This window comes from Staurois parvus, unplaced genomic scaffold, assembly GCF_062004578.1.
Source record: "Staurois parvus isolate SC_StPar_1 unplaced genomic scaffold, SC_StPar_1.0 ptg002718l, whole genome shotgun sequence".
NCBI classification, from domain to species: Eukaryota; Metazoa; Chordata; class Amphibia; order Anura; family Ranidae; genus Staurois; species Staurois parvus.
In genome coordinates this window covers 1-26,301 of record NW_028320514.1, presented here as the reverse complement: position 1 = coordinate 26,301, position 26,301 = coordinate 1, and the positions used below count along the sequence as shown (strand labels likewise).

General features: G+C 45.0%; 1 protein-coding gene across 1 annotated transcript in view; it reads left to right on the top strand.

Moving 5' to 3' along the window:
• Positions 1–25,099, top strand: part of LOC149429396 (KICSTOR complex protein SZT2-like) — a 78,532-nt gene extending 53,433 nt beyond the window's left edge. Inside the window, exons 15-24 of the mRNA XM_089666455.1 lie at positions 1,304–1,509; positions 4,581–4,811; positions 10,302–10,380; positions 10,459–10,550; positions 10,652–10,820; positions 15,204–15,318; positions 19,516–19,632; positions 20,395–20,586; positions 20,770–20,870; positions 24,708–25,099. Coding sequence (XP_089522581.1) covers positions 1,304–1,509; positions 4,581–4,811; positions 10,302–10,380; positions 10,459–10,550; positions 10,652–10,820; positions 15,204–15,318; positions 19,516–19,632; positions 20,395–20,586; positions 20,770–20,870; positions 24,708–24,911 — 1,506 coding nt within the window. The 3' untranslated portion in view covers positions 24,912–25,099. The remainder of the gene's footprint in view (positions 1–1,303; positions 1,510–4,580; positions 4,812–10,301; positions 10,381–10,458; positions 10,551–10,651; positions 10,821–15,203; positions 15,319–19,515; positions 19,633–20,394; positions 20,587–20,769; positions 20,871–24,707) is intronic.
• The last annotated feature ends 1,202 nt before the right edge of the window (positions 25,100–26,301 follow it).

The following is a 26,301-nucleotide window of genomic DNA, read 5'->3' as shown; positions in this document are numbered from 1 at the left end:
CCCGACGCTCGCAGGGAACGGAACCCGGAAGAAAGATGCCGGCACCGGCCGGGGGACACAGCAGGAGGATCTCGCGGGATCTCAGGACAAGGTAAGGACCAGGGGATCGCAGGACAAGGTAAGGATCGGAGGATCGCAGGACAAGGTAAGGATCGGTGGGATCGCAGGACAAGGTAAGGATCGGTGGGATCGCAGGACAAGGTAAGGATCGGTGGGATCGCAGGACAAGGTAAGGATCGGGGGGATCGCAGGACAAGGTAAGGATCGGGAGGATCGCAGGACAAGGTAAGGATCGGTGGGATCGCAGGACAAGGTAAGGATCGGGGGGATCGCAGGACAAGGTAAGGATCGGGAGGATCGCAGGACAAGGTAAGGATCGGGGGGGATCGCAGGACAGGGTAAGGATCGAGGGGGATCGCAGGACAGGGTAAGGATCGAGGGGGATCGCAGGACAGGGTAAGGATCGGGGGGGATCGCAGGACAGGGTAAGGATCGGGGGGGGGGGATCGCAGGACAGGGTAAGGATCGGGGGGGGGGGATCGCAGGACAGGGTAAGGATCGGGGGGGGGATCGCAGGACAGGGTAAGGATCGGGGGGGGGGATCGCAGGACAGGGTAAGGATCGGGGGGGGATTGCTGCAGTGTAATCCCAAGTGTTGCTCGGGGTTACCGCTTTTAAACCTTTCAGCATTGCCGGCTGAAAACACTGATACAGGTGCATAGCTGCAGCCATGGCACCGGTATCCCCGCTTCAATCAGGAGACGTACGGGCACATGCTGTAGTGTTGAATTAGTTCCATAGACTTTTTATGTGAAACATATCATGTAAATCATGCTCTGTGATTGCAGCTGCTCTTTCCATCATTTTTCCCGAGGTGGCCATCATGCAGTGGCGTGATGTTCAAGCAGCAGGGAAAATGCATTCCCGTTCTTCCTAGTTTGCATTCCACAGACTGACCACAAAAGTGCAGGGGCACGTCTTGCAGCGTCGGCCCCATGTCCTGTGGCTCAGATTAGAAGCTGAGGGACAGAAACTGACCACGCCAGCACGGATCTACTTCCATGCTTAACGTGGTCCGTATTCTCCAGGAAGGGAATGTGCCAGGTAGGGCAACCAGGTGTTTGCTGCTGAAAATAAATGTTAATGAAAAAGAAAGCAGATGCACAATATTTAATATTGACAGAAGTGAATTCGGTCAGAAATAAGATCAAAATTACTAAAAATGCTTCCTCTTTGTTGGCTGGACCTCTGGTTTGCTGCGTATTGGGAATTCTCATTTTATTTTCCTCTTTGTCCTCTGCAGATGGTGGAGGAGCTGAAGGACCTCATCCTGCAACTGCGATTTCCTTACAGAGTGCATAGTAAAGACAGCACCCCACGGGTCAAACGGAAGATCTTTGGAATCCGCTCGCCCTCCAAGTCGCCTCCTCCACAAGTGCCACCTCCAGCCTTCTCAGACCGCTGTTGCCTCGTTCTGCTGCACAAACCCCTGGAGAAGCTTCTCATTAAGTGAGAGTCAAATACTATCCTATACAGAGGAAAGATACAAACCAGATATGTAGCAGCTGATGTTTGTAAAAGAGGGAAAAAGAATGTGTAACGGTTTTACCTATTTTACTTGCTACAGTCATAACTAAAGTTAAATACTGCTACGTATATTTTTTATAGCTAACAGGTGACTTGTACCTGTCATTTTCTAAAGAAATTGAAACTGGCTCTGCAAATGAAAGTTAGACCTCCGATCAGAGTGGCAGTAGGCATTGCAGAGCCAAGGGAAGTCCTAGGCTCCTCCCTAACTCTGATGTGTCATATGACCTAACCGATGAGAGACCTGGGAGCACTTCCCTTACTTTTCTGGGCACTGCTACACCCGCGGTCTGGTAACTTTTATAGATGGAGGGGGGATTTGTGCTGTACCACTGTCCCCTGCACACTGCATTGCATACTACTGACCTCTGCACTCTGGGGTACATACTATTGACCCCTGCAATCTACGTTACTTCTGACCTCCATACTCTGCATTACGTACTTCTGACCCCCTGCGCTCTGCGTTACTTCTGACCCCCTGCGCTCTGCGTTACTTCTGACCCCCTGCGCTCTGCGTTACTTCTGACCCCCTGCGCTCTGCGTTACTTCTGACCCCCTGCGCTCTGCGTTACTTCTGACCCCCTGCGCTCTGCGTTACTTCTGACCCCCTGCGCTCTGCGTTACTTCTGACCCCCTGCGCTCTGCGTTACTTCTGACCCCCTGCGCTCTGCGTTACTTCTGACCCCCTGCGCTCTGCGTTACTTCTGACCCCCTGCGCTCTGCGTTACTTCTGACCCCCTGCGCTCTGCGTTACTTCTGACCCCCTGCGCTCTGCGTTACTTCTGACCCCCTGCGCTCTGCATTACGTACTCCTGACCCCCTGCGCTCTGCATTACGTACTCCTGACCCCCTGCGCTCTGCATTACGTACCCCTGACCCCTGCACGCTGCATTACGTACTCCTGACTCCTACACTCTGCATTACGTACTCCTGACTCCTACACTCTGCATTACGTACTCCTGACCCCTGCACGCTGCATTATGTTACTTCTGACCCCTGCACTCTGCATTATGTACTCCTGACCCCTACGCTCTAGGTTACACCTGACCCCCGAACCCTGCACTCTGCATTACATACTCCTGACCCCTACATTCTAGGTTACTCCTGACCCCTGAACTCTGCATTATGTTACTCCTGACCCCTCCATTACGCATTATGTACTTCTGATCCCTGCACTCTGCACTACATACTGCCATCCCCTACACTGCACAACATACTACTGACCCCTGCATTCTGTGTTATTTACTCCTAACCCCTGCACTCTGCGTTAAAGCGGCAGTAAACGCCACTTAGTGACTTGTACCTACAAGTAATCTTATAATAAAGCGTACCTGTAAGTACAAGGAATATGTCCCAAACATGCGCTGTTAGGAGATATTCGCTATTTCTGCAGCCGGTAACGTCACCGGCGCATGCGCATTGTGCTCTGAAGGGAGAACTGCGTCATGAGTGTGCCATCCCTTCAGAGTGCTGCGCCACGGTCATTGCTCTTGTGTGCATGTTCCGGAGTGACGTCATTGCGGCTTAGCCATTCAAATGACTGGAGCCCGCGAACCTGGAAGGAAGACCGGTTAAAGATGGAGGCCCTACCAGCAGTGACAGCATGCTGCTGGAGGCCTTTGTTTTTAAAGCAAGTCTTTCATGAAGGGTTAGTATACGATACTAGCATGTTGTGCCCTTAACTTGCGGGGGGGGGGTTCTTTTTTTCAAACTTCACTACCGCTTTAAATGCTACTGATCCCTTCACATTGCGTTACTCACCCCTGCACTCTGTAAAGCAGGGTGCAGTGTAGAGAAGCATACAATACAAACTACTAACCCATACACTCTGCGCTACATACTACTGGCCCTTGCACTATCCATTACATACTACTGGCCCTTGCACTATCCATTACATACTACTGGCCCTTGCACTATCCATTACATACTACTGGCCCTTGCACTATCCATTACATACTACTGGCCCTTGCACTATCCATTACATACTACTGGCCTTTGTATTACTTCTGATCCTTGTACCCTGCGTTACGTACTGAACATATTTAGGTAACGTGTGCTCTTAAGGGGTTCCACAGTTCATTTGAACTGACCAAACCCCAATGCAATTTCCCAAAGAATGTCCCTGCACTCTGTACTACATACTACTAACCCATACACTCTGTGTTACATACTGCTGACCCCTGCACTATCCATTACATACTACTGGCCTTTGTATTACTTCTGATCCTTGTACCCTGCATTACGTACTGCTGACCCCTGCACTATCCACTACATGCTACTGGCCTTTGTATTACTTCTGATCCTTGTACCCTGCATTACGTACTGCTGACCCCTGCACTATCCATTACATACTACTGGCCTTTGTATTACTTCTGATCCCTGTACCCTGCATTACGTACTGCTGACCCCTGCACTGTCCATTACACGCTACTGGCCTTTGTAATTCTTCTGATCCTTGTACCCTGCGTTACGTACTGCTGACCCCTGCACTATCCATTACATACTACTGGTCTTTGTATTACTTCTGATCCTTGTACCCTGCATTACGTACTGCTGACCCCTGCACTATCCATTACATACTACTGGTCTTTGTATTACTTCTGATCCTTGTACCCTGCATTGTGTACTGCTGACCCCTGCACTATCCATTACATACTACTGGCCTTTGTATTACTTCTGATCCTTGTACCCTGCATTGTGTACTGCTGACCCCTGCACTATCCATTACATACTACTGGTCTTTGTATTACTTCTGATCCTTGTACCCTGCATTGTGTACTGCTGACCCCTGCACTGTCCATTACATACTACTGGCCTTTGTATTACTTCTGATCCTTGTACCCTGCGTTACGTACTGAACATATTTAGGTAACGTGTTCTTGTAAGGGGTTCCACAGTACATTCGAACTGACCAAACCCCAATGCAATTTCCCAAAGAATGTCTGCGAATAACAAGTCTTTGTGGTATTTTATATAATTCTTCTCATTCATAGGTATGACAAGCTGCCTCTGGACTACAGAACACCATTTATTCTGAACCTGGAGAGTCCTACCCAGCACACTTCAGTCCCGGGACCCTCCATTACCAATCGCTCGGCCTCTTCCTCCCTAGCGTCCCTCTCCCGCTACTTCTACCATCAGAGGTGGATCTGGTCTGTGCAGTCAGGTCTGGCGACCTCAGTGCCCACCACTGCCATGGCACAGATCCTCTCCGCTCTCACAGAGTAAGTGTGTCCCTGTGTGAATGTGTCCCTGTGTGAATGTGTCCCTGTGTGAATGTGTCCCTGTGTGAATGTGTCCCTGTGTGAATGTGTCCCTGTGTGAATGTGTCCCTGTGTGAATATGCCCCTGTGTGAATGTGGCAATATTTGTGGGTTCAAAACAGTCATTTGTAAAAAAAATCTGTTAGGATATTACCTGATTGGGCCATTGAAGTGGCAGGAAAATACAAAGTCCACAATTTTTGTGGTCTCTTCATCCCTCATTAACCACTTCAGCTCCGGAAGGTTTTACCCTCTTCATGGCCAGGCCATTTTTTTCCTATTTAGCACTGTGCTACTTTAACTGGTAATTGCGTGGTCATGCAACACTGCACACAAATTAAGTAATATATGCATTTTTCCAATCAGTGATCACATACAGAGTAGAAAGCAAGATGTCACTTCTGACATCATTGCTTACTACGTGTAAAATCTGTGAATGATCACAGAGGTCACATGGTACAGGGCCATTCACAACAGCCTTGTACCATGTGACAAGCAGTGACCAATCACAGCTCACACAGTATTTCTCAATGGCTGCAAGAATGCAGCCAGAGAGAAGGAGAAATGATTGTTTTTACAGCCTTTAGGAGTGTAAAAGCAATCAGTGTAAAAAAAAAAAAAAAAATCTTCATCACCCCCCCACAAGTAGTACAGTGTCACCATGGTGACACTGTACTGCTAGCGTGACAGTATGTAGAAAAACCCCCATAAATAATATAAAATAAATGTAAACATGTTTTTAAAAAAATTACAGTTTTTGGTTCTAAACTAATTTGGGTTATTTTTTTTTTTTTTTTTTTGCTAAAAAGATAACTGAATATATTTTGGCCAAGATTTATGATGAAATATTATTTATTTGCAAAATTTTATAAGAAAAACACTTTTTTTCAAAATGTTTGGACTTTTTCATTTATATAGCAAAAAAAAAAATAAAAATCCCCAGTGGTGAAAAAATACCCCCAAAATAAAGCTTTATCTGTCTAAAAAAAAAAAAAAAAAAAAAAAAGCTAAAAAATACATATGGGTACAGTGTTGCATGACCGCACAATTGTCATTCGAAGTGTGATAGCGCTGAAAATTGGCCTGGACAGGAAGGGGGTAAAAGTGTCTGGAAATGTGGTTAATGACCTATTAATAATAATAATGGAAAATATATCGCAATAAATTAGATGACAATCTAAGATATCTTTAACCTCTTGCCGTCCACCTGCTGTTTATAAACGGCAGGGCGGTGGCAGTCCAAGGTCGGGTTGCCGTTCCTAAACGGCACCCGCCTCTTCTAGCTGTGCGCGCTCCCTAGAAGCGCGCACCACCGCGATCCGGTGTCCGCTGTGTCCTCCGGACACAGTGAAACACCGATCGTCGGACGGGACCTCTGTACGAGGTCCCGGTCATGTGATCACTGATTGGCGAATCAGTGATCACATGCAAAGTAGTAAGCAAGATGTCACTTGTGACATCATTGCTTACTACGTGTGAAATCTGTGAATGATCACAGAGGTCACATGGTACAAGGCTATTCACAACAGCCTTGTACCATGTGACAAGCTGTGACCAATCACAGCTCACTCAGTATTTCTCAATGACTGCAAGAATGCAGACAGAGAGAAAGAGAAATGATTGCTTTTCCATCCTATATGGGTGTAAAAGCAATCAGTGTAAAAAAAAAAAAAAAAAAAATCTTCATCACCCCCCACAAGTAGTACAGTGTCACCATGGTGACACTGTACTGCTAGGGTGACAGTATGTAAAAATAAAAAATAAAAATAAAAAATAATATAAAAAAAAATAAAATAAAAATGTAAAAAAAAATGTTTAAAAATTATAATGTTTGGTTATAAACTAATTTGGATTTTTTTTTTTTTATTAAAAAAATAACGGAATAAATTTTGGCCAAGATTTAGGATGAAATATTATTTATTTGCAAAATTTTATAAAAAAAAACACTTTTTTTCAAAATTTTTGGACTTTTTCATTTACATAGTAAAAAAAATAAAAATCCCAGCGGTGAATAAATACCACCAAAATAAAGCTTTATCTGTCTCAAAAAAATGGTAAAAAAGTCATATGGGTACAGTATTGCATGACCGCGCAATTGTCATTCAAAGTGTGATAGCGCTGAAAGCTGAAAATTGCCCTGGACAGGAAGGGGGTAAAAATAAGTAGTCCAATAAAGATGATGTATCAAACGTCCGTGCTTGTGACTTCTTGTGATCTAGAATTGAAGTGTGCTTGCACTCACCGGAAGCGCAATATTAATGCGCATGTAATTATATCTGGGAACACTGGTGGTCATCGGGGTTCTGGTCAAGGACGGGGGGCTCCCCTGGTACACACGCAGCACACAGGAAAGGCACTCCAGACCTCACAAAGCGGACCCTCTCCGCATACAGGGACAGCTCCTTCTATGCAGGTATTTATAAATTGGAATAACTTGCGAGCCGAAGGTGTGACAATTTCTAGAGGATCGCAAACATGAAACACATAACTACAACTGTGTATAAATATATTTACAAATATATGTTGCGCTCCTGAATATTTCTCAATTACTAATAAATAATAATTTAGATTAATGCCATTAAATTAATTCAAATTCATAATGCAAACAACTAATAAAAGTGTATAAATGCCAAATAAAATAATTAAATAATTTTAAAACCAATTTATCACCTTCAAATCAATTTCAAATTAATTGCACATTAAATACTCCTCTAAAAATAGTAGGTGATCAGGTGCTCATTAATCATCAATTAGTGACATATTATACTTACTAATACCCTCAATTTCATTTAAATTCATAATACCCACAATTAATTTACCGTATTTGCCGGCGTATAAGACGACCCCCCTACTTTTCCTGCTAAAATGTAGTGTTTGGGCTATACTCGCCGTATAAGACTACCCCTCTTCCAGTGCACACCAGTGGGAGGAATAGTGCCCCATCATCGGTATCAGTGGGGGGAATAGTGCCCCATCATTGGTATCAGTGGGGGGAATGGTGCCCCATCATTGGTATCAGTGGGGGGAATGGTGCCCCATCATTGGTATCAGTGGGGGGAATGGTGCCCCATCATTGGTATCAGTGGGGGGAATGGTGCCCCATCATTGGTATCAGTGGGGGGAATAGTGCCCCATCATTGGTATCAGTGGGGGGAATGGTGCCCCATCATTGGTATCAGTGGGGGGAATGGTGCCCCATCATTGGTATCAGTGGGGGGAATGGTGCCCCATCATTGGTATCAGTGGGGGGAATGGTGCCCCATCATTGGTATCAGTGGGGGGAATGGTGCCCCATCATTGGTGTCAGTAGGAGGAATAGTGTCCCAACATTGGTGTCAGTGGGAGGAATGGTGTCCCATCATTGGTGTCAGTGGGGGGTGGAATAGTGCCCGATCGTTGGTGTCAGTGGGGGGGGGGGGGGGGAATAGTGCCCCATCGTTGGTGTCAGTGGGGGGGAGGAATAGTGCCCCATCATTGGTGTCAGTGGGGGTGGAATAGTGCCCCATCATTGGTGTCAGTGGGGGGTGGAATAGTGCCCCATCGTTGGTGTCAGTGGGGGGGGGGGGAATAGTGCCCCATCGTTGGTGTCAGTGGGGGGGAGGAATAGTGCCCCATCGTTGGTGTCAGTGGGAGGAATAGTGCCCCATCATAGGTATCAGCGGGAGGAATAGTGCCCCATCATAGGTATCAGCGGGAGGAATAGTGCCCCATCATTGGTATCAGTGACACCAATGATGGGGCACTATTCCTCCCACTGACACTTGCTGACTCTGTTCTCGTATGGTGCTGCTGCAGCCAGCATATGTGGTTGCAGCAGCACCTCTACACTGACCACTTACCTGCTGGTCCTGCACTCGATTTTCGCGCGGCCGCTCGGCTCCACCCTCTCGCCGGTGATTGGCCGCCTGTGTGCCTTTCCTGAGCTACAGTTCTGGCGGCCAATCGCTGGTGAGGAGGCGGAGCCGAGCAGCCGCGCGAACTCCAGTGGCCGAACTGAAGGCGCAGCCGCGCTTCCTGGACCGGATCGTCGTGGGACCGGAACCAGGTAAGAAATAGCCCCTGCCCACCCCTGTACTTAGTGTCCCTTCCGTTAGGGGAAGGGGGGGGCGGCGGCGGCACCGCGCCGCCCCCCTAAAAAGTGTCATGTCATGTTATACCGGCGTATAAGACGACCCCCGACTTTTGAGAAGATTTTTAAGGGGTAAAAAGTCGTCTTATACGCCGGCAAATACGGTAATTAAAAAATTTAAACCAACTTATAACCATCAACTTAATCACATTTAAATAATCCCCCATAAATAAAAGTGACCAAATGCTCATAAATCATTAATTAGTGACTAATATAAATCCAAATATCATCAAATCAATAGTCCCATCGATTGAAAAAATATATATAGTGACTTGGTGCTTGTTGTCCTTCAGTTTAGTGACTTTTGTGAATCCTTCAAATAGTGAAGATGTGCGCTCACCTCCTTTAATGTCTACAATTAGGCTATACACACTTTCGGTTCACTTCCCCTGGAACCTGCTAGATATAGGCTCTTGCTGGTTGAATAGGGAGATCCTTCCTTTAGGAGTAATAGATATATCCTCTGATGGCTGATTATCCCCTCAGGGATTGCTCACTCCTTTTGTTATCCCAGACCTCCTAATTATCCTCTCCTTATGTTTCTCCGCATGCAAGAAGAAATTGAGGACATAGTGCTTTACCTTTTTAAAACTTTTTATTCCCACCATCCAAGCATTAAACTCACATTGCACAGGTTTGACTATCGCAATATCGCATTAAGAATCCTCTGCTGGCCTCTGAGTCATACACCTGCCGTCTATCGTGTAGTTCGGCTCCTCCCGAGTGATGACGTAGCCCCTCCTCTACGCGTTACGCCACCAGTCACGTGGCTTCATCAGGGGGTTGTGATAGGTGTCTGGAAATGTGGTTAATGATTTATTAATAATAATGGAAAATATAGCGCAATAAATTAGATGACAATCTAAGATATCTTTAAAAATAAGTAGTCCAAAAAAGATGATGTATCAAACTTCCGCGCTCGTGACTTCTTGTGATCTAGAATTGAAGTGTGCTTGCACTCACCGGAAGCGCAATATTAATGCGCATGTAATTGTGTCCGGGAAACACTGGTGGTCATCGGGGTTCTGGTCAAGGACAGGGGGCTCCCCTGGTACACACGCAGCACACAGGAAAGGCACTCCAGACCTCACAAAGCGGACCCTCTCGGCATACAGGGACACCAGGAAAATAGATTGCCAAACTGGTACTAGTCCACCTTAAATGGCTGCAAGGAGCCACCACAATCAACCATTCACAAGGCGGAAATCCGGTAATAGCACATCCTTTGTAAGTGTGCCAAGACTCATCATGGCTTCGTGATGTCCAGATCCTGCAAGCTCCCCCGTTTTTTATAAACTGACATGTTGTACTTGTCACTGCAGGATACGGCTATCTGAAGGGTTCCATTTTGCCTCCAGCGGAGAAGGAATTATTAACATGGTCCTAGAGGTCCCCATTCAGGTGAGTCCATTACGTCCTGCCTGTCACATGCTCCATGGATGGCTGTGCGCTGACCCTGCACTCCTGTCTCCTCTGCAGAGCGATTGTCTAGGAGAGGACAGTATAGAGAAGCACAGCTGTATTATCCAGTACATCCTCTTTCCTCCTCATGTCACCTCCACCAAGGACAGGTGGGTTACTGTTTGTTATGCCTGTGTTTTGTACATACACGTTTGCCCCAGCGTTTGGTTTTTTTATTTTTTGACCAATTGATATATCTGCGGCTACTCAGCTTCTCCACAGATGAGGATAATGACACAGAGGTGGAAGCCATAGAACAGGACACGGAGCTGCACCTAGTCTCCGAGTGTTGGGTGGAGCCGCAGAGCGGGGTCGTTATGGGCACCTCTGAGAGCTGGAAGCACCTGCATGGCCTTATGTACTCCGAGATCCCACAAGCAGTGAGTACCTGGAAATAATCTGGGCTGGTATAGCCCTGCCTCATGTATGAACAAAGCAATACTTGGCTACTTTTATCTCTAATTGCATACTATACAGCAACAGTATATTCCAAGGAAGTTCTACCTTCTACCATTAATAAGTCATCCCTGAACTTCAGTCAGAACTTCCTTTTGAGTAGGCTGATAAATTGTCATCAGTCTGCTGCAGGCAGGAGGAAGCGTTTCCTCAGTCTCCCCTCCTCCCAGTGATCAGACTGCAGTGCTGCAACTGTGTAGGTGACAGGCTGCAGCAGGGTCTGATCTGTGTCAGACATTTCTGAATACATCCAAGAGCTATCCCTCTTGTATTGAACTGTATTGTTGCTGTATTGTCTCCCATATACTGTAAAGCGCTGAGCAAACTGTTGGTGCCATAAATCCTGTATAATAATAATAATAACAGTTGCATAGGTACCAGGGATCCAGATTTTGTCTGCAGTTCGGCTTTAACAGTACCTATTTGAGGCATCGTCTGTCTCTTTCTCTTCTTCCTTTCTAGTCTGGTCCTATTCTCTACTGCTCAGTTGGACTTATCTCTTCAATTATTATTATTATACAGGAGTTATATATTATTATTATTATTATACAGGATTTATATATTATTATTATTATTATTATTATACAGGATTTATTATTATTATTATTATTATTATTATTATACAGGATTTATTATTATTATTATTATTATTATTATTATACAGGATTTATATATTATTATTATTATTATACAGGATTTATTATTATTATTATTATTATTATACAGGATTTATATATTATACAGGATTTATATATTTTTATTATTATTATTATACAGGATTTATATATTATTATTATTATTATACAGGATTTATTATTATTATTATTATTATTATACAGGATTTATATGTTATTATTATACAGGATTTATATATTATTTATTATTATTATACAGGATTTATATATTATACAGGATTTATATATTATTATTTATTATTATTATTATTATTATTATTATTATACAGGATTTATATATTTTTATTATTATTATTATACAGGATTTATATATTATTATACAGGATTTATATATTATTATTATACAGGATTTATTATTATTATTATTATTATACAGGATTTATATATTATTATTATTATATTCTTATTATACTGGATTTATATATTATTATTATACAGGATTTATATATTATTATTATTATTATTATACAGGATTTATGGCGCCAACAGTTTGCTCAGCGCTTTACAATATAACGGGAGACAATACAGCAACAATACAGTTCAATACAAGAGGGATAGGAGGGCCCTGATCCTGGGAGCTTACAATCTCTTCAATAAATGTGCTCTCTGTGTAGCCCCTCCACACCTCATTCCTGGTCTGTCAGACTAATGTCAGATTTTATGTTTTATACATTTTTATACTTGTGTGCCTGTAGCTGCTGACTTTCAAAATACAGACACCTGTCCCTCGGTCCTGCGACATCCTCACAACCGCTGGTTTCACCGGCCATTTTCTCTCCCTGGCGTCGGCATCATCAGTGTGGGCACCCGACTGTGTCCGCTTGGGGTGCCCACTGCGCATGTGCAAGAAGCTGTGTGCTTTGTGAATGGCCCCGTACTCTTCTGGGACCTGTCACGTGTCTAAGAAGACTAAGGGGAGAGAGGCAAGGGACGACAACTTCTGCTTCCGATCGCCTAGGCCCTCAAGGAACTTGGAATCTAATGTCCCTAACATACACATACTAGGGCCAATTTAGATAGGAGCCGGTTAACCTACCAGCATGTCTTTGGAGTGTGGGAGGAAACCGGAGGAAATCCATGTAAGCATAGAGAACATGCAAACTCCAGGCAGGTAGTGCCGTGTTTGGGATTCAAACAGACGACCCTGGTGCTGCTAGACAGAAGTGGTAACCACTTACGCCACTGTGCTGCCTACTTAATGACCGCAGATTAACCACTTGCCGTCCGCCTGCTGTTTATAAACGGCAGGACGGTGGCACTCCAGGGGCGGGTTGCCGTTCATAAACGGCACCCGCCATTTCTAGTGCACAGCACCACAATCCGGTGCCCGCTGTCTCCTCCGGACACAGTGAAACACCGATCGTCGGACGGGATCCAGATCATGTGATCACTGATTGGCCAGTCAGTGATCACATGCAAAGTAGTAAGCAAGATGTCACTTGTGACATCATTGCTTAGTACGTGTGAAATCTGTGAATGATCACAGAGGTCACATGGTAGAGGGCCATTCACAACTGCCTTGTACCATGTGACAATCTGTGACCAATCACAGCTCACTCAGTATTTCTCAGTGGCTGCAAGAATGCAGCCAGAGACAAAGAGAAATGATTGCTTTTACATCCTATATGGGTGTAAAAGCAATCACTGTAGAAAAAAAAAAATGATCTTCATCACCCCCTACAAGTAGTACAGTGTCACCATGGTGACACTGTACTGCTAGGGCAGGGGTCTGCAACCTTTAAGACATAAAGAGCCACTTGGACCCGTTTCCGAGAGGGAAAAAAAGACTGGGAGCCGCAAAACCATTGCAACATTTAAAACAAATCCGACACTGCATATATTGCGAAAAGCGCTCTGGTCATGAAGGGGGTTTAAGGGCCCAGTAAGCAAAGGGTTAACCAGGGCCACAGTGTATCGTCATAATCACAATCATAGCCTTAGGTCAGTGGTGGGCAACCTTTTTTTTCAACTGAGCCAAATCTCGCCAAAACCACGATTGAAATTTATTTTGAGAGAAACATTTTTAAAACTGAAAATACATCCCCCATATAGTAATTCATCCCCCATAGTAATTCATCCCCCATATAGTAATTCATCCCCCATATAGTAATTCATCCTCCATATAGTAATTCATCCCCCATATAGTAATTCATCCCCCATATAGTAATACATCCCCCATATAGTAATTCATCCCCCATATAGTAATTCATCCCCCATATAGTAATTCATCCCCCATATAGTAATTCATCCCCCATATAGTAATTCATCCTCCATATAGTAATTCATCCCCCATATAGTAATTCATCCCCCATATAGTAATTCATCCCCCATAGTAATTCATCCCCCATATAGTAATTCATCCCCCATATAGTAATTCATCCCCCATAGTAATTCATCCCCCATACAGTAATTCATCCCCCATACAGTAATTCATCCCCCATACAGTAATTCATCCCCCATACAGTAATTCATCCCCCATACAGTAATTCATCCCCCATACAGTAATTCACCCCCCACATAGTAATTCACCCCCCACATAGTAATTCACCCCCCACATAGTAATTCACCCCCCACATAGTAATTCACCCCCCACATAGTAATTAATCCCCCATATAGTAATTCATCCCCCCTATAGTAATTCATTCCCCATATTGTGTCAATTCACTTACCTTTGCTCCGCGCGTTCCTCTCGCCGTGTTCCCGCGCCGTTCCGGTCTTCAGGGCGGACTGTGAGAGGAGAGGAGTTCGTCACGCTGCCCCGCCTACATCCTGACAGCCAATGTTTGCCACGCTCCACGGGCCGGATTAAAAGGTCCGCCGGGCCGTAGTTTGATAATTGCTGGGCTAGCTGCAGAGTCCTGACTTTGGGGCGGCCGCCCGAGAGGAGGGAGGGGAGCGGGCGCCCGGCACACAGAAGAGCAGCAGCAAAGGTGAAAAAGAGCCGCATGCGGCTCTGGAGCCGCGGGTTGCCGACACCCGTGCTAGGGTGACAGTATGTAAAAAAAAAAAACAAACCTAATATAAAAAAAAAATGTAAACAAAATGTTTGGTTATAAACTAATTTGGCTTATTTTTTTTTTTTTTTTTTACTAAAAAGATAACGGAATACATTTTGGCCAAGATTTATGATGAAAGATTATTTCCAAAATTTTATAAGAAAAGCACTTTTCTTCAAAATTTTTGGAGTTTTTCATTTACATAAAAAATAAAAATCCCAACGGTGAATAAATACCACCAAAATAAAGTTTTCTGTCTCAAAAAAAAAATTCATATGGATACAGTGTTGCATGACCGCGCAATTGTCATTGAAAGTGTGATAGCGCTGAAAGCTGAAAATTGGCCTGGACAGGAGGGGGGGGGGGGGGGGGGAAAGTGTCCGGACTGGAAGGGGGGGGGGAAAGTGTCCGGACTGGAAGGGGGGGGGAAGTGTCTGGACAGGAAGTGGTTAAAAAAAAAAAAGGTATTGAAATGGCAATTTCCCTGTAACTATGTGAGACTGACTCACCTATTGGTGTGGTAACCTTTCAGCCATGCCATATACAATATAGAACTGCACTCCGTGACAAAGGATGTCTGCCTGTTGCAGACTTTGACAAACTTTCTTTCTTGCAGTTGTTTCCCAGAGATCAGAGCTGCATCAACATCATGTTAACATTTGAGTACATCGTACAGCTCTGCCAGAACAAAGATGGCGGATCTCCAATCCTGACTAAAGCGGAGCGCACAGGTGGGCAGATCAAAATCACTTTGATGCAAATTCCATAAAACAGGGCTTGACAAATTTTTGCTTTCAATCTAGCATCCAGCTATAAAAGGTGGGAGCTAGTTTTTGTTTTTTTTTTTGTTTTTTTTTTAGCGTAGTGGGGGATTGTCCGTGCTCGGGACAAGGCAAGTAATTTGCGCTCCCTAAACCTAATTTACAGCAGAGCAGGCCATCCAATAATTTGTATCGCTACTGAGTCAGCAGTGTTCTGTAAGATCTTTAATATATATATATACATACACACATGGTATCTCACGGACTGTATTCATTCACTCCCTCTCCCTCTCCCTCTCCCTCTCCCTCTCCCTCCCAGAAGTGAGTCCCCCCCTCACATTTTTGTAAACATTTGATTCTATCTTTTCATGTGACAACACTGTAGAAATGACACATTGCTACAATGTGACGTAGTCAGTGTACAGCTTGTATAACATGGAAATTTGCTGTCCCCTCAAAGTAACTCCACACACCGCCATTAATGTCTAAACCGCTGCCAACAAAAGTGACTCCGCCCCTAAGTGACAAGGTCTAAATTGGGCCCAAAGTGTCAATATTTTGTGTGGCCGCCATTATTTTCCAGCACTGCCTTAACCCACTTGGGCATGGAGGTCACCAGAGCTTCACAGGTTGCCACTGGAGTCCTCTTCCACTCCTCCATGACAACATCCTGGAGCTGGTGGATGTTAGAGACCTTGCGCTCCTCCACCTTCCATTTGAGGAGGCCCCACAGATGCTCAATAGGATTCAGGTCTGGAGACATGCTTGGCCACTCCATCACCTTTACCCTCATCTTCTTTAGCAAGGCAGTGGTGGTCTTGGAGGTGTCTTTGGGGTCATTATGTTGGAATACTGCCCTGCGGCCCAGTCTCCAAAGGGAGAGGATCATGCCCTGCTTCAGTGTTTCACAGTAAATGTGAGGGATGTACTCACTTCTGTGAGAGAGCTAGATAGATATATATAAAATATATTATATTGCCAAAAGTATTGGGACACCTGCCTTTACACGCACATGAACTTTAATGAATAAAGTCAAAGAGCATATGTGGTGGGCAAGTCTGGGGTTAATATTCCTTCTGGGAGGTACCATTCCTATATTTGGCATATGACCGTGGTATTCATGATTTGGGACTGTAAATCTACAGGTATAGTACCAAAGAGAATATCAATGAATAAAGTGTTTTATTGTTACCATGTACATATATATTATAAAAGGCTTTTAAAATAAATCGTTTCGCTTGAAATATAACCATATATCTGTACATGAGATCCTAATTTTGAACGGCCGGCGCATTTCGCGGGAGAACCTCTTCCTCAGGGCCTTGGATCTTGTTATAAACAAACTGGGACAGAATGTTTTTAGTTGGTGAGATTATATAATAAACATGATATAATAATAACAATTTTAAAACGTGGACATAGTTATTCTAATTAACATCAATTGGATATTACCAACTCTGAACCGTAAAGCAAACTCGGAAAGGTAGGTGAAAAAAAAAAATCTATAATAATATACAAATATGTACAGTGGGGATCGAAAGTTTGGGCACCCCAGCTAAAAATTTGTATTAATGTGCATAAAGAAGCCAAGGAAAGATGGAAAAATCTCCAAAAGGCTTCAAATTACAGATTAGACATTCTTATAATATGTCAACAAAAGTTAGATTTTATTTCCATCATTTACACTTTCAAAATAACAGAAAACCAAAAAAATGGCGTCTGCAAAAGTTTGGGCACCCTGCAGAATTTATAGCCTGCACTGCCCCCTTTGCAACGCTGAGACCTGCCAGTGTCATGGATTGTTCTCAATCATCGTCTGGGAAGACCAGGTGATGTCAATCTCAAAGGTTTTAAATGTCCAGACTCATCTGACCTTGCCCCAACAATCAGCACCATGGGTTCTTCTAAGCAGTTGTCTAGAAAACTGAAACTGAAAATAGTTGACGCTCACAAAGCTGGAGAAGGCTAGAAGAAGATAGCAAAGCGTTTTCAGATGTCAATATCCTCTGTTCGGAATGTAATTAAGAAATGGCAGTCATCAGGAACAGTGGAAGTTAAAGCAAGATCTGGAAGACCAAGAAAAATATCAGACAGAACAGCTCGCAGGATTGTGAGAAATACAGTTCAAAACCCACGTTTGACTGCACGATCCCTCCAGAAAGATCTGTCAGACACTGGAGTTGTGGTACACTATTCCACTATAAAGAGATACTTGTACAAATATGGTCTTCATGGAAGAGTCATCAGAAGAAAACCTCTTCTACGTCCTCACCACAAAAATCATCGTTTGAACTCTGCAAATGAACATATAGACAAGCCGGATGCATTTTGGAAACAAGTTCTGTGGACCGATGAGGTTAAAATTGAACTTTTTGGCCGGAATGAGCAAAGGTACGTTTGGAGAAGAAGGGGCACAGAATTGAATGAAAAGAACCTCTGTCCAACTGTTAAGCATGGGGTTGGATCAATCATGCTTTGGGGTTGTGTTGCAGCCAGTGGCACAGGGAACATCTCACAAGTAGAAGGAAAAATGGAATCAATAAAATTTCAGCAAATTTTGGATGGTAACTTGATGCCATCTGTGAAAAAGCTGAAGTTAAAGAGAGGATGGCTTCTACAAATGGATAATGATCCTAATCACACCTCGAAATCCACGGGGGATTACATCAAGAGGCGTAAACTGAAGGTTTTGCCATGGCCTTCACAATCTCCTGACCTCAACATCATTGAAAATCTATGGATAGACCTTAAAAGAGCCGTGCGTGACAGACAGCCCAGAAATCTCAAAGAACCGGAAGACTTTTGTAAGGAAGAATGGGCAAAGATACCTCAAACAAGAATTGAAAGACTCTTGGCTGGCTACAAAAAGTGTTTACAAGCTGTGATACTTGCCAAAGGGGGCAGTACAAGATATTAACTCTGCAGGGTGCCCAAACTTTTGCAGACGCCATTTTTTTTTGTTTTCTGTTATTTTGAAAGTGTAAATGATGGAAATAAAATCTAACTTTTATTGACATATTATAAGAATGTCTAATCTGTAATTTGATGCCTTTTGGAGATTTTTCCATCTTTCCTTGGCTTCTTTATGCACATTAATACAAATTTTTAGCTGGGGTGCCCAAACTTTCGATCCCCACTGTATGTTACCTTGTATTCACATGTGCGACAATGTGTGTGTCTGACAAACTCCTGCCGGGCCTGTGGGGGGGTGGGGGGAACTCAATCATGGAACAGTGCAGTTTCAACAACCCTTTCCAGGGCCTACTATACAATAGTTGGGTGAGACTAATATGATCCCCATATAGATCAAAGAAATACTGATGGTGATATAAAACTACCTTCCCTTATGAAGGCCTTACCTTTTTAATATCAAAATCTTAAAGCTTAACGGTCTTCAAGAACAGAAATAAACGTCACTAGCGACACGTCTCCATTGTATTAATAAATCTAAGACTCCAGCCATATGTTCCCTCTAGGGGCTGAATAACATCCAGCTATGTAAATCCAAACATCACTTAAAGCGGAGTTCCACCTGAAAAATAAATAGCAGCTACAAAAACTGTAGCTGCTGACTCTTAAAATACAGACACTTACCTGTCCCTCGGTCCAGTGGTGTCCTCACCAGGGCTGGTTTCACCGGCCGTCTTCTCTCCCTGACACTGGCATCGTCCGTGCGGGCACCCGGCTGTGACAGCTTGCGGCTTCATAGACGGGTGTGCACTGCGCACGCGCGTGAAGCGCTGCTATTTTTGAATGGCCCCGTAGTCTTCTGAGACGTGTCACAGAAGACTACAGGGAGGGAGGGAGGGGGGGGGGGAGGACAACTTCTGCTTCCGATTGGCTAGGCCATCACAGCGGAAATTCTTGAGATACTGGATAAAATCTTTCTTTTCAAAAGGGGGGGGGGGGGGGGGGGGTGTGTGTGTGTGTGTGTGTGTGTGTGTGTGTGTGTGTGTGTGTGTGTGTGTGTGTGTGTGTGTGTGTGTGTGTGTGTGTGTGTGTGTGTGTGTGTGTGTGTGTGTGTGTGTGTGTGTGTGTGTGTGTGTACACACACTTTTTTTTTTTTTTTTTTCTTACACCTTTTTAAATTTTTTATTAAAAGTGAGAAATTAAGTTCTTGACAGATTCCTTACTGCAATGTGATCATCTTTTCTTCATTGCTTCTAGAATCGGGGGAGAGTGGCAGCGGCCTGTGCATTCGGGAGGTGCCGTTCCACTTTGATCTGATGAAGTTGCTACCCAAATGCCAACAAATTGAACTGTTCTTCCTGACGCTGAGCCGGGGTAATGTGGGGCATCATTGTTTTAACTCACAGGATCACTTATATTTCACCAGATTTGTGGAAAGACCACCCACACATACAAGGAAACCTTAGCTGGTGTAAATTTATTGGTGTACGCATTTTCTTTTTTAAAGTTGACCTGAAAGGAGGGCTCTCTTGAATTTGAAGGCAGGCACCATCCCTCAAAAGCAGGATTTTTGATCCCCAGACCTGTGAAGCGGCTTTCTTTCCTCTCTTTGCAGGGATGACAGTATGGACTAGATGTCTTCTGATTGGTCAGCACCAGAACAGTGCTAACTAATCAAAAGCTGTCTAGCACATCCTGTTATCCCTGCACTGAGAGCAGAGAAAGCAGCAGGGATTTCAGCTCTTCCTTCTGTGACAGCATGGTATCCACGCAGGGAGGTTTCCCGCACCACTCCTGTGTGAACTGTGACATGACAAGCCTGAGATCACACAGGAGCAGTGGGGAAACTGCATGCGATTTGGACAGGAATTGCATTCCTTTTCAAATCGCATGCTATGCTTTGCGGTGCAATTTGCGTCCATGCATTTTGCACTCGGTATCGGCAAGCACTTGACTGAAAGTATTGGTACTTGTATTCGCCCAGCAAAAAAGGGTATCGGTGCATCCCTGCACCTTTCCATATACTTTCATGCACAGGTTGCCCAAGTGTACATGGTTATAGTTGAGGAGCTGAGGACAGTACAGCAACATCTCTGAGTACCTGATAGATTCTTGTTACATTTGTCTCCCCTACAGCTGAGAGTGACAATGCGTTACCGGACTTGTCTCTGCCCAATGATCTGCTGCTTAGCCTGTTTCACAGCTGTCTGCAGAGTGACATCAATGATCAGGAGATCCCTCTCTATGAGCAGGACCACCAAACATTCATGGAGCAGGTTCTCCAGCGTGACCGTGACGGACATCCTGCTCCTTTCTCCTGTGACAGAGGTAGGTCACGTCCTTTCTGTACTACTTTACGTGGTTCTTTCCCCTCTAGTGGCTGTCTATAAATTGGGGGACGCGGTTCACATTTCACAGACTTCTGAGGTCCAAGGGCCACAGGTTAGGCGCAAGGGGTCCATATTTTTTCCTTATTCCCCTAAAGGCTGAATTGTGCTTTTTTATTTACAGAGGAGCCCGTGAGACAATCATCCACTTCAGAGACTTTGGACTCCATCCCCTTACATCAGAATGGTCAACGAGAGGCTGCCAACTCTGCCAGCACCTTACAGGTAATGCTAGAATTGCTTGACCGTAGAAGCGGCTAGTCGCTTAATGTTGCACAAACTGCCTGAGAGCCGGAACCAGCAGGGATCTTTGGGGCACTTTGCTCCTTTCTTGATATTTGTAACAGAGGGAAGGATCGGGTCTGCTGAGTAATGTGTTGGCACGTTCACTTGCGGTCTCCACCATGAGGCGCGTTTCAGGGTGACAGTGCAAAAGTACAATTGGGAGATGGTTGTCACCCAATTAACGGAGGTGCTACAACAATAGCCTTCACATCAGTATCACCGGGGATTTTTGAATGAAAACTGTAGATTTTGAAAGATTCAAAACTGTTTTTAAAAAACATTGAAGTGGAACTTTAGAAAAACATTAGGAATAAGTGCTTTTTTTTTTATTAAACATTTTTTATGGTCATGCCCTAGGCCTGTGCGCCCTCTGTTTTGTCTTTCCTCATTCAGTATATTTGGATTTCCCCGGTCCGTTTGAGGGCAGCAAGGTGTACATGTTCCAGGACATTCTTAATGTGGTTGTAGCATCGAGTCCATCCCCAAGCGCAGGAGCATTTGTGTTTGCTGGTTCTTTGTCGTGAAACTACAAGTCCCATCCTGCCTCTGCCTTTGGGAGTCATGCTTGTAACTGCCAGTCTTGCAGTGCCTCATGGGAATTGTAGTTTGGCAACAGCTGGAGGGCCGCCAGTTTGACACCTGTGGTGTAGAGGCCGATTTGCTGATGGCTTCAAGATTTACTACTGCTCAGGGGTTCTGGGCTTCAGCAAAATGGCCGCCTCCAGCAATAAGAAATAGGAAAAATGCTGGAGGCAATTTACAGCACACATTCATTTTGATGGCACAACTATTAATGTGGATGTATGTTCCTTGCTAAAGAACATTATTGTTTTTATAGGTAAAGGTTCTACTTTAGAGTAAAATTCCTGCCTAACACGAAGTATGTTTAAAAATGCTAAGCCAACACCCGCCCCCCCCCCACCTCCCGCTAACTATGCTTTCTAATCTGTGTACAAAAACAACTGTGTGTATGCTGTGTCATCCACTGGTAGCTGCAAGGGGAGAGGAGGGAGTGCTGCTCTTCTGTGTCAGCCACTGGTGGCTGCAGGGGAGAGGAGGGAGTGCTGCTCTTGTGTCATCCACTGGTGGCTGCAGGGGAGAGGAGGAAGTGCTGATCTTGTGTCATCCACTGGTGGCTGCAGGGGAGAGGAGGGAGTGCTGATCTTCTTGGTCAGCCACTGGTGGCTGCAGGGGAGAGGAGGGAGTGCTGATCCTCTGTGACAGCCACTGGTAGCTGCAGGGGAGAGGATGGAGTGCTGATCTTTGTCAGCCACTTGTAGCTGCAAGGGGAGAGGATGGAGTGCTGATCTTCTTTGTCCTCCACTGGTGGCTGCAGAGGAGAGGAGGGAGTGCTGATCTTCTTTGTCCTCCACTGGTGGCTGCAGGGGAGAGGAGGGAGTGCTGATCTTCTTTTTCAGCCACTTGTAGCTGCAAAGGGAGAGGAGGGTGTGCTGATCTTCTTTGTCCTCCACTGGTGGCAGCAGGGGAGAGGAGGGAGTGCTGATGTTCAGTGTCATCCACTGGTAGCTGCAAGGGGAGAGGAGGGAGTGCTTATCTTCTTTTTCAGCCACTGGTGGCTGCAGGGGAGAGGGGGAGTGCTGCTCTTCTGTGTCATCCACTGGTAGCTGCAAGGTGAGAGAAGGGAGTGCTTATCCTCCGTGACAGCCACTGGTAGCTGCAAGGGGAGAGGGGGAGTGCTGCTCTTCTGTGTCATCCACTGGTGGCTGCAGGGGAGAGGAGGGAGTGCTGATTTTCTGTGTCATCCACTGGTGGCTGCAGGGGAGAGAGGAGAGAGTGCCGGCAACAGCTGGGACATTGCAGCCTATGGGTGACGTCTCCACTCCTAGAATTCCCAGCCATTGTCATGTGCCCTCTCTTCTCCCCTGCAGCTGCCACTCACTGACACGGGATCATGTTAATGGTCCAGAGTGGGCTGACAATAGGTAAGATATATATATATATATATATATATATATATATATATATATATATATATATATATATATATATATATATATATATATATACATACATACATACATACATACATTTTATTTACACAAGGTAGAAAATATAGGTAGCAGGAGGAGGCAGGGGGCATTTTTAAACCTTGCTAGTGTTAGGCTGGAATTTCACATTAAGATGTTAAAGATTGTTTGAGATTTTAGTGTTGAGGTTTAGATCTGCTTTAAGGGCCTGATAGTTCAATATCTGGAGCATTGCTTGCTTCTTTTTTTTTTTTTTTAGCCTTGGCCTTTTTTTTAGTATTTAAATGCAGCAGAATGTGACAGGTAATGTTCCTATAGAGCAGGGGTGTCCAAACTACGGCACTCCAGGAGTTGAACTACAAGTCCCATGAGGCCTTGCAAGTCTCTGACATCCACAGGCAAGACTCCCAGAGGCAGAGGCATGGTGGGACTTGTAGTACTTCAACAGCTGGAGGGCCATAGTTTGGACACCCTGCTATAGAGCAATGCTCATAAAACCGGTTCATACTATAGCTGGAATCCATGTGTCCTATCACTGCAGGCTTGGATTCTTCTACAGCACTTTATTTGTGTGCGAAGTATAACATATTCTGTTACATTGAGTTCTGCACAGGTTGGAATTTGCATGTATGTATTTGCATGAGTTCCTCGTACCGTGTCACTTGTCATGTTTACACAAGGTGACCGTGGAGGACACAGAGCTGTCACCATGTAATGACAGATCATTGTCTGTCAAAGGGGATTTGTTAGAAAGCAGACAGATCACTTAACAAATACCTTGAGGGACATTTCAGTCAGTAATTATAGAGGTAACAGCTCTTAGTCCTGGTTCACACCTATGCGGCCGTGCGGTCCGCGTTTTGCTCGGCACAAGAGCCCATTCATTTGAATGGACTCCTGTGGCCTGTGACACGCAGGGGAGAGTCCCTGCACTTCTGAAAATGCAGCCCGCGCCGGATCCTCGGTTCCCAGTAGAGTTGCGTTTTTCAGTGCGGGCGGCGTGCCATTAGAACTAAGATTAACATTAGAAAAGATAAACATTTCATATGGGTACAGTGTTGCATGACCGCGCAGTTGTCAAAATTGGTCTGGGCATGAATAGGATGAAAGTGCCCAGTATTGAAGTGGGTAAAGTGTAACTAAAGGCAAAACGGTTTTCTTTTTTTAGTTTTGGACAGGGTGGGGAGGAATTAGAACCCCTGTCAGTTTTTATTGCTGTCTGTGTTCTTATAACCGAGTTTCACCTTCTCTATTTGTCCAATTTATGTTATCATTGAAAGTGAAAGGAAAATCCCATGTTTACGGTTGGCTTCAGAACACTAATAGAGGGGGAATCTTTCAATGGAGATGCTAGTTCTGGTGACACCCTGGATTCCCTCACTTTGGAGGGATTTCCTCTCACTTCCTGTTTTGGGTATGGGACAGGAAGTGAAGGGAAATTTACCCCTTGGGACACAGATGGGAAAAAAAACAACAACTTTATACCTGCAAGGTGACAAGGTCTATTTATATATAATATTAATAATTAAATTGATCCTAACCACTATAGGTCCTCTTAAAAAAAAAAAAAAAACCCCAAAAAAAAAAAACCCCAAAAAACGAATACAGCTTTAAGTTGCATATCTTTTATAGTCCTAGGATCACCATACAGTCTTAGTAAATCTAAAGAGAATTGTACAAATACTATGTGACATGAGCAGCCTAATCTGTCCAGTATTTGTGTATCCAAACAGGCAGGCATTTACCTTACATACTTGTTGGTAAGTCTGTTTTTTTGTTTTTATTTTAGAGTCCCTGTCCAACAGAAGAGACAGATGATGGCAGAACTTTAACCAATGGAGCGGGGCCCCAGTGGAGGTGCTACGCTCGACTAGTGAACCCGCAACACCTTCTGTTGACCTTCCTTCCAGCCACTTTTTCTGGTATGTCCAAAAATTGTATTATGTGGTATGATGCTTTAAATATTATGCGTGTATGTCTGTCTGTCATATAATATATATGTGTGTGTGTGTGTATATGTACAGACGTACACACACACAAACACCGTATTTTCGCTCCATAAGACGCACCTAGGTTTTCGAGGGGTAGAACAAGAAAAAAAAATTCTGAACCAATGGACTGCAGACATAGTACAGGAGATGACCAGAGACTGCGGACCGAGTACAGGAGATGACCAGAGACTGCGGACCGAGTACAGGAGATGACCAGAGACTGCGGACCGAGTACAGGAGATGACCAGAGACTGCAGACACAGTACAGGAGATGACCAGAGACTGCGGACATAGTACAGGAGATGACCAGAGACTGCAGACACGGTACAGGAGATGACCGGAGACTGCGGACGTAGTGCAGGAGATGACCGGAGACTGCGGACATAGTACAGGAGATGACCAGAGACTGCGGACACGGTACAGGAGATGACCAGAGACTGCAGACATGGTACATGAGATGACCGGAGACTGCGGACGTAGTGCAGGAGATGACCGGAGACTGCGGACATAGTACAGGAGATGACCAGAGACTGCGGACACAGTACAGGAGATGACCAGAGACTGCGGACGTAGTACAGGAGATGACCAGAGACTGCGGACGTAGTACAGGAGATGACCAGAGACTGCGGACGTAGTACAGGGGATGACCAGAGACTGCGGACGTAGTACAGGGGATGACCAGAGACTGCGGACGTAGTACAGGGGATGACCAGAGACTGCAGACACAGTACAGGAGATGACCAGAGACTGCGGACGTAGTACAGGAGATGACCAGAGACTGCGGACCGAGTACAGGAGATGACCAGAGACTGCGGACCGAGTACAGGAGATGACCAGAGACTGCAGACACAGTACAGGAGATGACCAGAGACTGCGGACACAGTACAGGAGATGACCAGAGACTGCGGACACAGTACAGGAGATGACCAGAGACTGCGGACGTAGTACAGGGTATGACCGGAGACTGCGGACACGGTACAGGAGATGACCAGAGACTGCAGACCTTTGTGGAATGGGGGGCGGGTACCCGAATTTGACAGGTACCCGCTCCCACTTCTGCGGCGATGGCCTCTCTCCCGTAGTCTTCTGGGACATGTGACAGGTCTGAGAAGACTATGGGGCCATTGACAATGCGCAGTGCTTCTCACGCATGCGCAGTGGGCACCCGGATGTGAAGCTGTTACAGCCAGGTGCCAACACTAAAGAAGACAAAGAAGATGAGGACACTGCTGGACCGAAGAACAGGTAGGACCGAGGAGCACTTTCTGCTGCACAGAAGAGCCGATCGGCGGGCCCGGTATTCTGACACGGTGTCGGCGACGGGGGGAATACCACCTGGCCGCTCCATAAGATGCACAGACATTTACCCCATTTTTTGGGAGGAAAAAAGTT